Source organism: Palaemon carinicauda, chromosome 38, assembly GCF_036898095.1.
Source record: "Palaemon carinicauda isolate YSFRI2023 chromosome 38, ASM3689809v2, whole genome shotgun sequence".
In the NCBI taxonomy this organism is placed as follows: Eukaryota; Metazoa; Arthropoda; class Malacostraca; order Decapoda; family Palaemonidae; genus Palaemon; species Palaemon carinicauda.
Genome location: NC_090762.1, coordinates 27,893,473 through 27,909,541, shown reverse-complemented (window position 1 = coordinate 27,909,541; position 16,069 = coordinate 27,893,473). Strand labels below are relative to the sequence as shown.

At 41.6% G+C, this 16,069-nt stretch overlaps 1 protein-coding gene across 8 annotated transcripts in view; it reads left to right on the top strand.

Moving 5' to 3' along the window:
- Positions 1-16,069, top strand: part of mri (mrityu) — a 189,160-nt gene that overhangs the window by 155,913 nt on the left and 17,178 nt on the right. For 5 of the 8 annotated variants that reach the window (XM_068362012.1, XM_068362011.1, XM_068362007.1 and 2 more), the window contains one exon: positions 814-893. The exons of 2 other annotated variants lie outside the window; for them this stretch is intronic. In XM_068362012.1, the coding sequence (XP_068218113.1) occupies positions 814-852 (39 nt within the window). In that variant the 3' untranslated portion in view covers positions 853-893. Of the gene's footprint in view, positions 1-813; positions 894-11,879; positions 12,001-16,069 lie in introns of those variants that run through there. One more of the 8 variants, XM_068362009.1, reaches the window with a different exon arrangement.

The following is a 16,069-nucleotide window of genomic DNA, read 5'->3' as shown; positions in this document are numbered from 1 at the left end:
GATGAGGTAAAAAGAGTCAGCTGATGATATTATTTGTAAAATATTTTTCGCCAACATTTGCCTGATATGAAGGAGCTTAATTTTTTTCATGTTGAAATTTAAGCATTTGAGTCATTTTCTTTAGGAAATTTGGGGGTTTTGTCTTTTTCTTGATTTTGTTTATTTTCAGTTACTGCATGAATATTGCATTCACAATGACGATACATTTCTGAAACTAATTTTTCTAAAATTAGTGCATCAATCAATATTTTAAGTATTTAGCATGGCAAGGAAGATTTGCTCAATAATCTTCTATTTTCAAATCAGGCTTTCGTTACACAAAGAACTGAGTATTAAGTATCATTTCCAGTGTGATGGAAGGGTGGACATAACTGAATAACTTTAGCCTGTTTTTAATAATATAATGATTTGATAATCTGTACAGATCAGATTTACATGAACAGTGTAGTTAGTTGAATGCCATTTTCAATCACAAAACTTTGTTGGGAAACTTTTATCGAGTTGCCTGATCAAGAATTCGCTTATAAATATTTGTGAAAGAAAATGTATTATATTATCTGCTTTTATTTTAGTAAGCTCCTTTTGTCTGCTATAGTTTATTCGATTTAAAGATCATAATTTTAAGTGATAGGGAGTGAATACGAGTCAAAATAGTTATTTAAAGTTTCATACTCTTAATAGCCTTTCAGAATGAAATAAAGCGGTAATTAATTATACCCCAAATAGATTAGAGTTCCATAAGAGTGTTCAAACCATGTCAGTGAAGTACATGGAAAACCACCAACTACAAGATGGCATCTTTACATTTTACAGGAAGCATCAAGATTAGTAAAAAGTTGCCATGTATTATAAACTGAGAACTGTGCCTTTCAGTAATAAGACTACATCTGATGGTGAGCTTGATGTTTTTCTTGTCACTTGTTCTTTGTCACATCTTTTATTTCTTTCTTTTCTTTTCTTTTCATATTTCTGTCTTTATCCATGCAGCATTTCTTTTACAGAAATTTCTTATCACCTCTCTGTTCCTGCAGTTTCCTTCTGTTTGGTTCTATTTAGGTATTCCAGTTGATGTCAGATGTTAGCAGTTTGAAATGAATCTTGGGGGAAAATAGCTGCAAATACATTATTCCAAAAGCCCATTTTGTTACAGAATGTTCAGAGGCAGAAGTTCTTAATATGGAATATAGAAGAACAACTGTGGATAGGAACTGACTGTGTACACACATTCATTATTTTTTTTATTGTCAATTGATTTCATTGCTCTTTTCAATGTGAGAATGTTAGTGTGGGAGCATTTTGTGACACTTTATGGAATTAGCAATGGAAATCATGGGTTATATAAAAAGACAAGCTCAGTTTTTAAATGTCAATTTTTGTACTTTGGCAGAAAGTGCTTAATTTATTTTGCGTGCTTAAGAATTTGTAAGATTATTGTTTTTTTATTTCAAAAAGATGATCAGATTGTGATATTTCCCAGTAGATATTGCTTCACTTAAAGGCTAAGCTGTGCCATAGGTCACACTTTATATAAAAGTATCTCTTTTACTTTTTTCAACAAGTATTATAACAGTAAAAATACCAGAAAATAACCTTTAATTTTTTTATTGACTGAAAATAAGTCTTATGCTTAACTAAATGTGTCAATGGAAATAAGGCGTTCGAGTTAGATAAGGGTACTGTATCCCTTTAGTGAATAGAATAAGCCTTCATAATGCAGTTATAGTACCTGTATTACTCTTAGGGTGCAGACGAATAGACTCTTACAAGAAAAGTGTAGATTTTGAAAGGACCTGACTTTACCATTAAATGCAAAGATCATGACCTTATTGCTTTTGTGAGATCATATTACAAATGGTAAAACTTGGGAAATATATAATTTCCTGATGCTGAGGAAAAAACTGACATCTCAAAGGTGAAGTTGGTTTGTGTGTAGGGGAGAAAGGGGGGAGTAGCCGTCAATCAAAAATGTAATAGAATCCATCAGAAAACTAGTAGACGTGGAAATAACCAGATCAAAAGAAGTCGGAAGATGTAGATAATTATACATACATATACCAAGGCACTTCCCCCAATTTTTTGGGGTAGCTGATTATGAAAGAATGTAATTGAGGAAGATCCAGACTTGATAGGAATTTAGGGTGAAAGGTTACAAAATAATTGACAATAAACAGAAATAACTAATTTTTAATCCCATAAAGTATAAATCTGAATGAATTGATAAGGTAATATGGTTGGCTGTACAATTTATCCTCATCAGGATGGCCACACTGCTTGTGTATAGTATTGCATCATTAACATCTCTTTTTCTGAAAGTCAGTTATCTGTAATTAAGTGTCTGTTTGGATATTAGTGTTGAGCTCTTTTAAAATTGAATTTGTTCCGACACGAATACTTTACCTCGAATTACCTCTTTGGAGGGTCCTTGACCTCTCTCTCAAATTCGACCAAGATTTCCCGCGCTACCCCCCTATCTCGCTCCCGATAGTTACTACCCCCGCCGCCAGGATAATTCCTTCGGCCCGGATTAGAGCAGGTCACTGCTTTTCCCGGGTCGGGACCCCATTAAGTTCTTGGTCGTGAGATCCGTAGCATCTCACTCTCTCGTTTTAAATCTTTCGATCAGCGCGTTGTGTTCCCACGTGTTCCCAGTTTACGGACTTGTGTTTTTTCTGCGATAGTGCGTTTTCGCAAAAGTGTCCTCAGTCCGTTTCCCTTGTGTTATCCAGACTTTTCTGTAACTCGTGTGCGAACGATGGAGAACGTGCGTCGTTGTCCTGGTCCTAGAGCAGGAAAGTCGTGTGGGGCTTTCCTCTCTAAACCAGAGGTGGACCCGCATTCTCTTTGTTCCACGTGTAGGGGTAAAGTTTGTTCCTCCTCGGACACATGTCCCGAGTGCGTGAATTGGGACGGAATTCAGTGGGTACGTTTTGGTACTAAGAAAAAGAAGTCATCTAAGCGTTCCCCAAAGAAAGTGAATAGCGTGACTTCCTTACAGTCGGTCAGTGATCGGTCCGACGAAGCCTCGGCCTCTCCGTCTCCTTCGCAGAGGAGTGCCCAGCAAGCCCACAGTGTAATTGTGACCCATAGTGTCCTCCCAAGTGAACCCAGTGTGACGGAGGAACCAAGGGCTGGCCCCTCGGGAGTAAACGGAAGGGCCGCGAGTGTTTCGGGCGGATCGGGCCACGTGGCAGGGGAGCACGTTTCCTCGGATGACCCGGTATGGGACAGTGTGGCGGTCTCGGTCTCCCCCCCGCCCTCGTGGGCCGGTGCGTCGGGTTTCCCCCCGCCAGAAGAGAACCACTCGAGAATTCGTCGACCGAGTAGCGACTCCTTCGGTTGGAAATTACCGAAGACTCCAGGGAGGTCTCCGCTGAGGATGGATGTATCCCTGGGTCCATGGCCTTCTAGTAGGGGCGGAGTGGTCTCAGTACCCTCGGTATCCACGGCAGTTCCCGAGGACTTTCTCCAGCGCCCGGTCTCGGATGATCGGCGGCGAAGGGCCTCCCCTGCGCATCACTCTAGCAGTCGTCACGGGAAGAACGTGGCGCCCTCGGACTCTTCGGAAGAAGGCTCATCCTCCGAGGGAGAACGCAGGGAAAGGCGGCATCGTAAGAGAGCGCGGACCGATAGCGATCGTTCTCGCTCTAGGTCGAGGTCGCGGCACGGTAGGAGGCGCCCACGCTCTCACTCCCGTAGGTACAAGAGGGAAGTCTCTCCCGGCGGCGGAGAATGGTTTTACGTGCCCCCAGGAGACTCCAAGAAGCACCGCTCGCCAGACTCTCGGTCCAGTGATCGAGCCTCCAAGTTGTCACTGCCTACATACAACTTGGAACCGCTCGAACGGCCACGCAAGAAGGACCTCTCGATCAGGCACAAGTCCTCGAGGCCTTCGGTTCACCCCACCCGTCGGGAGGAAGCGCGCTTCCGAGAGGACAGCCCGACCGAACCAGCCCAACCGGGTCGGACGTCGAGCGGGAAGGACCGGTTGCCGGGTTCGGGTCTTCCCACCGGGACCGTGTCCTCCGCGTCCAGAGCCTTGGCCCAGTCGAAAGGCCTCCCTGGGTCGGTGGCACCCGCCACACGGCGAGACCCGACCGGGTACGGTGCGCCCTACGGTTGCGGGAGGGCCTCCCTGGGACCTGGTAGGGAGAGGCCAGTCTACCTCCCAAGCACGGATCCCCCCAACCAAGCCGATACCTCGATCGACGGAGGCGAGGCTTCCCCGTCGGAGGACTCCGCATACAGGAAGGTGGTAGCCCGCATCAGGACGACTCATGGGATTCCTGAACCCGAGGTGCCGAAGGTCAATACCTGGAGGTCGAGCCTCTTGAGGTACACACATCGGGACGTCCTGCCGAAGTCTTCTCTGGCCCTGCCCCTCGCCCCAGACCTAGTACTCGGCCAGGAGTACATAGATAACTTGGTGGCCAGCACTGCGGAGGCCCCCAGGTCCCAGAGTTCCTCCAAACTCCTCCAGGGTCTGAAACTACAGGCCAAAACTTATATTCCAGCAGGACGTCGCCCGGGTCCCTGTAGAGTGGACTCAGCCGTAGATGTCCTAGGGCAAGGCGGCTCGGACGAAAGGGCCGGCTCAGCCCCTGTGTCCTTCTCGGCTTCTGAAGCAGGCATGATGGAGGAGATGTCGAGGGACATGATCAATGTCACTTCATGGCTGGACTGGTGGGCCTCCACGTTACTGGATGTACAGGCCTCCACAGACCCCGACGACCCGGAACAACAGAGTCTCCTGTCGGACATTATCACTTCCGGGGGGAAAGCGCTAAAATTTATGGCATACCAGGCTCTCTCCCTGACGGCCAACTGGGTCCTCCGGAAGAGGGACACAGTGCTTTCCAGGGTAGCAAGGAAGATCCCAGACAGACAGGCACGAGCCATTCGCACCCTACCCCTAGGAGGAGAGTCCCTGTTTCCTTTGAAGGAATTGGAAGAACTGATGGAGAAGGTGTCCAAGAGGAGAGAAGTCAACGTCCCTAAGCACTCATCCTCCAGGAGACCTCCGTATAAGAGGTCAGCCTCGGATAGGACCGTGACCCCTCAAGCGGGTCCCAGCTCTTCAAGGAGGGACGCCCACTCCTCTTCCTGGTCATCATCTCCTCAGCCCTCCCGCAGGGGAACTACAGCTTCTACCAACTCCTTCAGGTCGGGTTACTCCGCCTCGAAGAGGGGCAGATCAGGCCGCTCCTCTAGGAGAAGGTAGAGGGAGAGGCCCCCTACTCCCGCCCAAGCCTCGGGTTGGGGGATGCCTCAGACCCCATTGGCAAGCATGGAAAACGTATGGGGCGGATGCTTGGACGGTGTCCGTCCTGAAAGAAGGCTACAGGATCCCCTTCATAGCGGACTCACCCCCTCTGATCCCAGCCACCCAAACAGAATGGTTAGCTCCCAGGGACCCGTTGAAAAGGGCTTCCCTACAAAAAGAAGTTTCCTCCATGTTGGAAAAGGGAGCCATGGAAGAAGTCCTTCTCCCAGGGCCAGGCTTCTACAGCCGCCTGTTCCTGGTGGAGAAAGCAACGGGGGGGTGGAGACCGGTGATAGACCTGTCGGCCCTCAACAAGTTCGTCAAGAAGACGGACTTCAAGATGGACACCCCAAAATCCGTCCTGATGTCCTTGAGGGAGAAAGATTTTATGATGACGGTCGACCTCAAGGATGCGTACTACCAAATTCCAGTCCACCCGTCGAGTCGGAAGTTCCTCCGGGTAAAATGGGGCTCCCAGATCCTGCAGTTCCGGACCCTCTGCTTCGGACTGTCGACGGCCCCTCAAGTGTTCACGAGGGTCTTCGCGACAGTCTCAGTATGGGCTCACGAACGAGGTATCCGCCTCATCAGGTACCTGGACGACTGGTTGCTCCTTTCCAGTTCAAAGGCCCTCTTGGAAGAACAAGGAAGGGACCTCCTCCGGTTCTGCAGGAGTCTGGGAGTCATCATCAACCTGGAAAAATCAAACCTAACGCCGTCCAACAAAATGGGGTACTTGGGGATGACGTTGGACACCGTGCAGGGGAAGGCCTTCCCCTCGGAGGACAGGATACAGAACCTCGTCAAGATCATTCAGCCGTTCCTGTCGGGGCTTCCCAGGAAAGCGAAAGACTGGCAGAGGCTGATAGGCCACCTGGTCTCATTAGAGAAGCTAGTTCCCCAAGGGAAGTTACGACTCAGACCCGTACAATGGAACCTCAAGGCTCTATGGTCCCAGACAGGCTCTCAGAAAATATCGATCCCAGTCCTTCCGCACACGGAAACAGCCTTGAAATGGTGGAGATGCCGGTCGAACTCCCTCAAGGGGATGCCCCTCGGGTCCTGTCCTCCCGAGTTTCTCCTGTTCACGGACGCCTCCAGCCTAGGGTGGGGAGCCCACCTGAGGGAAGAAACAGCAAGCGGGACCTGGTCAGAGACCGAAAAGCATCACCACATCAACGTCCTAGAGCTAAAAGCAGTACAAAAAGCATGTCTGCACTTTGCAAGTCGGTTGAAGGGAAACACCGTGGCCCTAATGTGCGACAACGCCACGGTGGTAGCCTACATCAAAAAGCAAGGGGGCATGAAGTCGAAGGAACTGTGCGACCTCACTGTAGACATCTTGCACTGGGCGGACGAACACCAGGTAACACTGCTTGCAAGGTTCATCCCCGGGAAAAAGAACGTGCTAGCCGACGGCCTCAGCAGGGTAGGTCAGATAGTAGGGACGGAATGGTCCCTACAACCAGCGGTAGCCAGACTCATCCTTCAACGATGGGGCTCCCCGGTGATAGACCTATTTGCAACAAAGCTCAACGCCAAGTTACCGGTTTATTGCTCCCCGGTACCAGACGAAGGAGCAGCCCTAGAAGACGCCTTCCAGCACAGGTGGGACAACCTGGACGTTTATGCCTTTCCCCCCTTCTCGCTGCTAAGACAAGTGCTCAACAGAGTAAGAACCGCCCAAAACCTAAAGATGACTTTGGTAGCGCCCTGGTGGCCGGAGAGAGAGTGGTTCGCGGATCTGAAAGACCTGGCAAGCCATCCGCCATGGCCTCTGCCCCCCAGGTCAGATCTACTAAGTCAACCGCACTTCCTCAGGTTCCACGACAACCCTCTCTCTCTTCGCCTTCACGCCTGGAGACTATCCAGCGACTCCTGAGGAAGGAGGGGTTCTCCTCCCCCACAGCTAAGAGGATGTCCCTATATCTAAGAAAATCCTCTACCGTAGTCTACCAGGCGAAGTGGGCCGCCTTTACGAAATGGTGCGCGACAAAACAAATAAGACCTCTCGAAGCCTCGGTCCCTGACATAGCTGATTTTCTAGTGTATCTTAGGGATAAAATAGGAATGTCAATCCCAGCTATTAAAGGAGTGCGAGCAGCCTTAGGCCAAGTCTTTCTCCTGAAAGGCATCGACCTAGGGACATCAAGACATATAGGGATGCTGATTAGGAGTTTCGAACAATCCTGTCCTCCCCAAGCCAGGAGAGTGCCTAGATGGGACCTGGCCAAGGTCCTGAAAATGTTGTCTCTTCCTCCCTTTGAACCGCTCAGAGATATCGGGGACAAAGATCTCACCCTCAAGACAGTCTTCTTGCTAGCCTTAGCTTCGGCTAAGAGGGTAGGTGAGATCCACGGTCTCTCCTACGACGTGGCACACTCCAATGGGTGGAAGGAGATATCTTTCAAGTTCGTACCCTCCTTTGTAGCTAAAACTCAGAACCCAGCAGTCTGGGACCCGAGGTTCGAAGGTTTCTCTGTTCCGGCCATTCCCAAGACAGGTAATACGGACGACCTGAAGTTATGTCCGGTCAGGACGATCAGGAAGTACCTGGAAAGGACGGCCCATCTCCGTCCAGGTGCCAAGAACCTCTTCGTCTCTTCAGGCGTTAATAAGAAGCAAGTGTCCAAGAACACTATTTCCTTCTGGCTGAGACAAGTCATCACTAGGGCTTATGAAGAAGACAAGGTGGCGGTACCAGGCACTCCCCGTCCCCATGACATCAGGGGCCTGAGCACGTCCTTGGCCTTTGAGAGAAATATGGCAGTGGGCCAGATCCTGCAGGCCGGCACTTGGTCACACCAGTCGACCTTCACGGCCCACTACCTCAAAGACTACTCAAGAAAGTCTTTGGATGGATTCTCCATTGGGACAGTCATCGCCGCCCTCCAAGCTGTGTAGTGGCAGGCTGGAAGACGTCCCCAACAAGTGAATAGACTCATCCCTACTTCTTCAGGAGAAGTCAGTAGAGAACATGTCAAGAGGTAAGAATTAAATTATAAGCGTAAGTTTTCCACGGCTACCCCCTAACCGCTCTCTGTACCCCTGCATTACGTAGCCCTCCGGGCACCATGTGCCTAACCAAGTGGCAGAATGGCTCTCCCGCCTCCTAAAGTGTAAGTCTCCAAAGAGGTAATTCGAGGTAAAGTATTCGTGTCGGAACAAATGAAAAATTTTAAGTAATTTTTATTTTTCCTAACATACTTACCGAAGAATTACCTCTGAAGTAATGGCCCTCCCTTCCGTCCCCGAGTGCCATTCTTCCATTGCCAAGTCGGGCTTTACGGAGAACTTAATGAGGTCCCGACCCGGGAAAAGCAGTGACCTGCTCTAATCCGGGCCGAAGGAATTATCCTGGCGGCGGGGGTAGTAACTATCGGGAGCGAGATAGGGGGGTAGCGCGGGAAATCTTGGTCGAATTTGAGAGAGAGGTCAAGGACCCTCCAAAGAGGTAATTCTTCGGTAAGTATGTTAGGAAAAATAAAAATTACTTAAAATTTTTCATGTTTTTGTTATGGTATTTCCTAAATGATTTCATTGAAACTTTTTGTTTCCATGAGGAAATCCCTGTTGCTGCCAAGCCATTGCCAGACTCATAGTGAGATTACATGGAATACCCGAATCTAGTAATATTTGCAATTAGATACTTTTGATTTTATGCAAAGTCAACCAGATTGTATCCCATCACTGGTTTGTACTAACTTCCAAGCCTCAAGGTATAAATATGTACACGAACTACCATGTCAGATAACTCATCGTTCATAAGAGAATGCACGGTTTGTTGTCAGCAAATACTCTAATTGGAAGCAGAGAACCAATAGAGGGAAGAGGAAAAAAAAAAACAAATGGGTGAGATAAAGAGAGCTTTATTTCACATGGAAAGGTCACCATACTAGTACCAAGTTTTCTAGGCTTCACACAATTTGTCCCTATTTCAAAATTATGGAAACACTTCAAACTTGCAGGCTGCAATATTGTGAGAGCCTGTGTCTGGCCAGAAGTGCCACACAATCTACAACAAGAACAAAAGATTTCCTTTCCAGATTTAAAATGCTTGTAGGAAGTAACTAGATTCCTTAGGAGTTGCTTACTCAATTATTTCCAAACTAACATTGGAAGATGATGCATTTACTCCTGATAAATAAAACTAAACAGTTATTTAATTTTAGAAGCCAACAACCTAACAATGCTGCAAATCACAGACTTCATCAAGGAACAGTTTCACATTGCAAGAGATTGAAATTCTGTTTAAAGTTAACCACAATCCTTGAAAGAAAATGCAAGAATTGGTTCCAAATTAAGATATATCCAGCAAGTGTAATTTTTCTGTAATCAGTGATCTGTGATGGAATATTGCACTGATACTTTGCTCGGCCTGTAATGACTTGGTTTTTGAGAATTTTACTCACAAGTTCCGGAAGATGAACTTGCTTTCAACTGAGCAATTTCAACAACCTGAAAAATTGGAAAAGTTAACATCACACAAAATCAACTGTGTGCAGAGTCGCCAACCCTTGCATGGAAAATACTTGTCATGAAATATAAGGACAAAGAAGGTGAGGTACAGTATCACAGAAGTACCTTGGTTTACAATTTTAATTCGCTCTTTGAATAAGCTCACGACCTAAAAAGCTCATATTCTAGAATAAATTTTGCCATAAGAAGTTAAAGAAATTCACTTAATGCCTTCCAGAAGTCCCAAATACACTTAAACATTAAACAATTAATTTACTTCATGAACACTTGATCATTTTTTTAACTCTCTTATGATTAATTTTGACAAGGAACCTATCTTGAGATGACCGTTTGTGCCTTTTCTTTAAAATTGCATGAAATAGGGTTAAAATTGTGAGAACATAGTGTGGAGTAGGCATCATGTGACTGATTTTGTGCTCACATGGTGCAAAATTTTTTGCCATAGACAGATATATTCATAACCCAATTCATATTTATATGCTCATATCCCAATTTGCTCTTATTCAAAGATATTTGTAACCTTTGACCTCATACTTAGTAGTACATACATATACCAAGGCATTTCCCCCAATTTTAGGGGGTAGCCGACATCAAACAAATGAAAAAAAAAGGGGACCTCTCCTCTCTACGTAGTAGTATAGAAAATTAATCCCAAGCCAGCATGAGATGCTCTAAAAAAGAACATTAAATATTGCTATTGCATTTGACGGAATAACCAATTACCAAAGATGTATATACAGTATTAAGAATTATATTTGATAAATACTATACTGATTAGCTGGGCATTCAAGAGTAGAGGTAATGAGAAGATATTAGGTATGCTAGTTTGCTCAATTGTAATGCCTCTAAATGCGTTTCATGTATATTTTTTCATAGATCCCATTGGTTAGAACTTTTTATTCCATTATTGTTGTAAAGTTATTCTGGTAATCTAGTTTGTTTTATGTATGGCATAAAGTCGTCTTCAGGATTATTATGATATTGGAATGAAGGAATTACAGCACAATCTTTAATGATGTCTTTAGTTTACTTTAATCTATATCTATACAAATAATTTTGGGTATCATGATTTTCAAATGTATAGAATACATATATTGAATTCATAAGAATATTTGGTAATACTTTGTCATACTGTATTTTGATCATTACCTTAGATGACCAAGCATGGATAATAAGAATAGGTAACTACTGTAGATATTATTCAAGTTGTTAATTCATAATGGAATTTTTGTTAATGTATCAAATTATTTGTTATAAGATATACTCTACAATCTAACAATATATAGAAGATTTAATACTTACATTTGTTTTTAGTTCATAGAAACACACACGCTTATACTGTACCTATATTATCATCCTACTTTCTGAGTTCACAACTTGTTCATTGTGGAAATGCAATATTAAACTGAGAGTAAGGTCCGTTAGAATTAATCTTTTAAGAGAAAAAGCAATAGCTTTTAGTTTTAGACATTTAGCAATGCCAGTCATGTCAATTATTAGACATGAAGTATTTTAATCCTTTGCAACATTGTATAAATCAATGAAAAAGAATAAATGCATCTTGGTACATTAAAGAGGCAAATCATTTGAATATGCTTGGTTATGAATTTTAGCAGTTACTGCCTTTTTTGGAGCGTTTAGTTATAAGTTTGTTTTCATTGTTAGATATGCATTATACCAGTTGATAGACTGTGTTTAGTTTTATCATAGGGCTTCTGTTTGAAACTTCTAATTGAATTGATATTCGTTTTGGCTGCATTATTTCCGTAGATTTAATGATGTCACGGAACCTCTTAAACAGCAGAGTTTTCACTCTTATGGTTTGGTTGTAGCATTCTTTTCTTGTTATTCTTCAGTCTTGTCCCAGTTTCATCTTTACTTTGTATCATATCTGCCAAGAAAACTAAAGGAAATGAGAGTTGAAAAGGATTTAAGTTTACTGTAAGAAATATAAATTTTATTGAAAGTTTCCATTATGAAAGTTTATTTTTCAAGAGATAGTATGTAATCTGTGGAAGAGAATGCCTTGATAAAACAGAATGATATTTTGCACTTTTATGTATGTAAGAATACACATTTTTGTTGGTACATAATTTATAACCTTGAGCATTCTACACCAGCTTTTGTTTGTTACTTGCAGAGAAATAGATCTATTCCAAAATAATGATATTGGTGAAGTAGCTTTGGTTGTTACCGGAAGTTTATCAGAGGAAAGTGGCCAGCTGTAATCCATTTGTAATCTGCTGATGCTAATTCTGTGATGTATTGTATATATATTTCCAAAGAGTTGCTTGAATGTGTGTCATTGTTTTCTCCTTAATTTTTTCTTTTTGGGTGTCATTTATTTATTTTCAACATTTTTTTCTTGTCTTAAAAGTTGACTGATTATTGGTACAGTAAAGCTAAATGATGCTAACTTGCATTGATAGCATAGCAAAACTACTTTATAGCAATTTTTCCTTTCATTATGCAATGCAGTTGAACATGAGATTTTATTGGGAGTTCTTCCATCAGGGCTAATTGTAAGAGAACTTTGTGTACAAAATTTAATTTCTTAGGGGAAAATGGGGTTGTGTTCATAGAGACTTTAACCTGCCAACCTCATCAGCCTATGTTATTCCATTTGGTAAATGTGTTTATGGTAGCTCTAGTCCTATTGATTATCCCCCAATTTTCATAATTTCCATACCTAAAGTTTTTGAACGTCATTTTAGCAAAACGTGTAAATAGATATGCTGAAGTTAATAATCTGTTCCATAGTTGCAATTTGGTTTATGCAAAGGCCTTGGAGCATGCAGTGCCCCTCGTACAATCTCCAATACCGTACAAAATCCTTTGAATGTGATTGAGAAGTTTCTAGAGATTGCCTTTGACTATGTTAATCATGAGAGCCTTGTTCCAAACTCAAAACAGTGCACAATAGGTGGGTCTTTTCTTAGCATCATTATTGAAATTTTGATAATTGAATTGCAAAGAGGTGTTGTTGATGGGCACCATAGTGAGTATATGAATGGGCATTGTGGTGTTCCTCAGGGCAGTGTTCTTGGCCCATTACTTTTCATGCTGTATATATACTTGATATATGGTTTTGCCCTTGAAAACTGGGCTGTATATGCAGATGATGCTACTTTCTTTGGTTCCTCATGACAGTGCTCTTGGCCCATTACTTTCATACTGTATACATACATGATATATGGTTTTGCCCTTGAAAACGGGCTTGTTGTATATGCAGATGATGCTACTCTCCTTACTTCAATTTCAGATCCATAATGTAGATCTGGCATTGCTGAATCGCTTGATAGAGACCTAACTAAAATTACTTCATGTTGCAAATTATGGGGCTTGAAGTTTAACCCTATCAAAACTAAAAGTATGATTGTAAACTGGTCTAGGATAGTGGCTTCTTAACATCCAGAGCTGTGCATTGATAATGTGTCTTTAACTTTAAATGACTCTTTAAGCTTTTTTATGCCATTCTTAATTACAAATTTACTTTTGAGGAGCAAATTCAGTCTGTTTCTTTGTTAATTGCTCAAAAAATTCTTCTATTGAGAAAGTCTTTAAATATTATGATTCTTTTATTCTACCTTGTTTTGAGAATTGTTTTCCAGTCTGTTCTTTAGCTGTCGAATCTCATTAGATTTCTTAACCCTTATCTAAATATTATTTCATGGTACCGTTATTCAGTTAGTTCGTTATGCATATTGCATATTTTTCCTAATACTGACAATCCTTTGCATTCAGGTCATCCCAGATTGGACCATCCTGTATGTATTACTAGGTATGCAGTTAATTCTAACAGCCATGCCTTCGCCATCATAAGGCTCAATACCGTACAGTGTTTTAGAAGTTTTATTCCAAATGTGACCTGGTTGTAGAATCCTCTTCCTAATCAGGGAGATGACTTGGTAGAACTTCTGAAGTTGAAACTTGGAGCAAATATTTTGATGTTGAATAGTTTATATATGAAAGATCTAATTTAACATTACCAATCTTAAGATATTTTATATTCATTATTTATTACTTCTCATGAAGTTTATTTCCTTATGTCCTTTCCTCACTGGGCTATTTTTTCTGTTGAAAAACTTGGGTTTATAGCATTCTGCTTTTCTAACTAGGGTTGTAGCTTTGTTAGCAATGATTATAATACGAAAAAATAATATTGTTGAATTTTTTCGGCACCATCTATGATTAACTGACATGTAAACAAAACTATTCAGTACTCAACATAATCTATGCCCGATGCATTTAAGAGTGTTAACCACTTCTCACCCTGCTAAAGGGGAATGAGGCTAATTGTCATTATCATTGAGAACTCACTACTCTTGTGGCAACAAGAGGTCTAGAGCTGTCACCTGGGTTAACGGATAACTCGGGCTCGGTGGAGAGGGGTTTGGGAAAAATGGCTTATGAGAATGGTGGATGTAAAGGAGAGGGAGGAGGAAAGTTGGTCTGCACAGGGAAGGATAAAATTTGAAAGGATGACAAGAAGGAAGAGTTACAGAATTTTGAAGTTGCTGGTTGCCACTCATGTAGTTTCTCTCTTTATACGGTATACAGAGCTGTAGAATTACTTGAAGCACAGATGTTGTGAAGCCATTCCTTGAAGTATTAAGGATATGTTATTTGCATTATATATTCTTATTGGAGAGGTTTGAAGACTTTTGATGTCTAAAACTTCAGGAGGTTCTGTCTGTTGTTTGTGGCTCTGTCACTGTACCGTGTCCTTTGTCACCTTGTTAAACTCTACCTCATGCAACAACCTCATGATTTTCCTGCTAATGATTTTAATATAATGGATGTCTGTGAAATCATTAACAGATTTAAACCATATCTTCCTCCAAAATACATTCCGATAGTATAGTTAGATTCCGTGTCATGCTCTAACTTTCCTCAAGATCTCGATAGCAAGATGCGCTTCTTATAACACCTGTATATTAAATTGGTCTCTGTGCTTGTGGATTCTCTGAACTCTTTGTGTACATTGTTACAGCTTGGTAAACCCTGATCCTACTCCACCAATAGTTTATATATTACGAATGATGTATATTCTCATTCAGTAAGAACTAAAAGTTCTAATAGAATTGAGGCTTTATGTAGTTAGTAAGCATTGAAATTCCTTTGAAGATACTTTGTTCCTGAATTTAGTATTTACAGCTTTTTATAGAACATATGGGTAGTATTGTTTTTCTGTTGAATGAAAGCCCTGTTTGTTGGTTTCAGCATTTTTAAGTTGATTTTATAATCTCCCTGTCCTTGTAGCATGACCTTGTCTTTTTGCATACTTTTTGAAAGTTAAATGTAACTGTTTAATTATTCAAGTTAATTTTTAGAATTATATTATGAAGATAGTTGAAAAGGGTAGACCTGGAATACATATAAATTTGAAATATCAGTTCTTGTAATAGTTAATAACCCTTATAGTACACAAATATGTGAAAGTATACTGCATTTTATGGGTGCATTACATTTTTCACTCTGGTTTGTCATGCATTCACTTTGCTAATATAAATTATTTGGATTAGATTAACCTGCATTTATGTGAAAACATTTGAGACCTTAATATAAAGTCTTATTAGGGTATTTTTCTTCTTTTATTTTGCTTTTAGTGATTTTTTTGTTTGATATTGAAAACAAAATTTGGTTTTGGAATCTAAAGATTTTCTTTTGGGTGTGCTTTAAAATTTTTGTGCTTTATTTATTGTGTAATTGGATTTTGTTGGTAGAATGGGAAAATTTTAAAAAATGTTGCTTTTGAGTTAGCTTTTCATATAATGCTGATGGGTGGCCAATGGTATTATGAAAATGTAATGATCGTTTGTTTTTTTCAAATATGTTTCTATAGAATGGATTGCATATCCTTTTTCTCAAGAAGTAAAGTTGACTAATTATGTTTCATGTAATTTACTCTTTAGAGGGATGTAATATCCTGTCAACATCTGCTCTTTTCACGAATGTTTTTGGTTTTTATTGTGATAGGAAAAGTTCATCATATCCCTGAATTTTGGAACTATACAGAGCTGTATTACTGTGACAGGTTTTATAATTTTCTCCATAAGATTATATAAAGTAAGTAATAGCGAATTAAGAATTTCTTTTGGTAAAATATTTTTCTTTCCTTTTTCTTTAAAGAATATTGTTAATCTTATCAGTGTCTGTAAACCAAAGTTAGAATGAAATTAGTTGTTAAAGATATCAAAGATATCTCCTATTCCTGGCCTTTGGCTTAAGATTTATCACCAAAACCAATCACCTATTATCTGTTTTAAAAGTGTGACATTAGCCTTGATATTTTATGCCATTGTTGAAGGTCATGAGGAAATGAAGTCA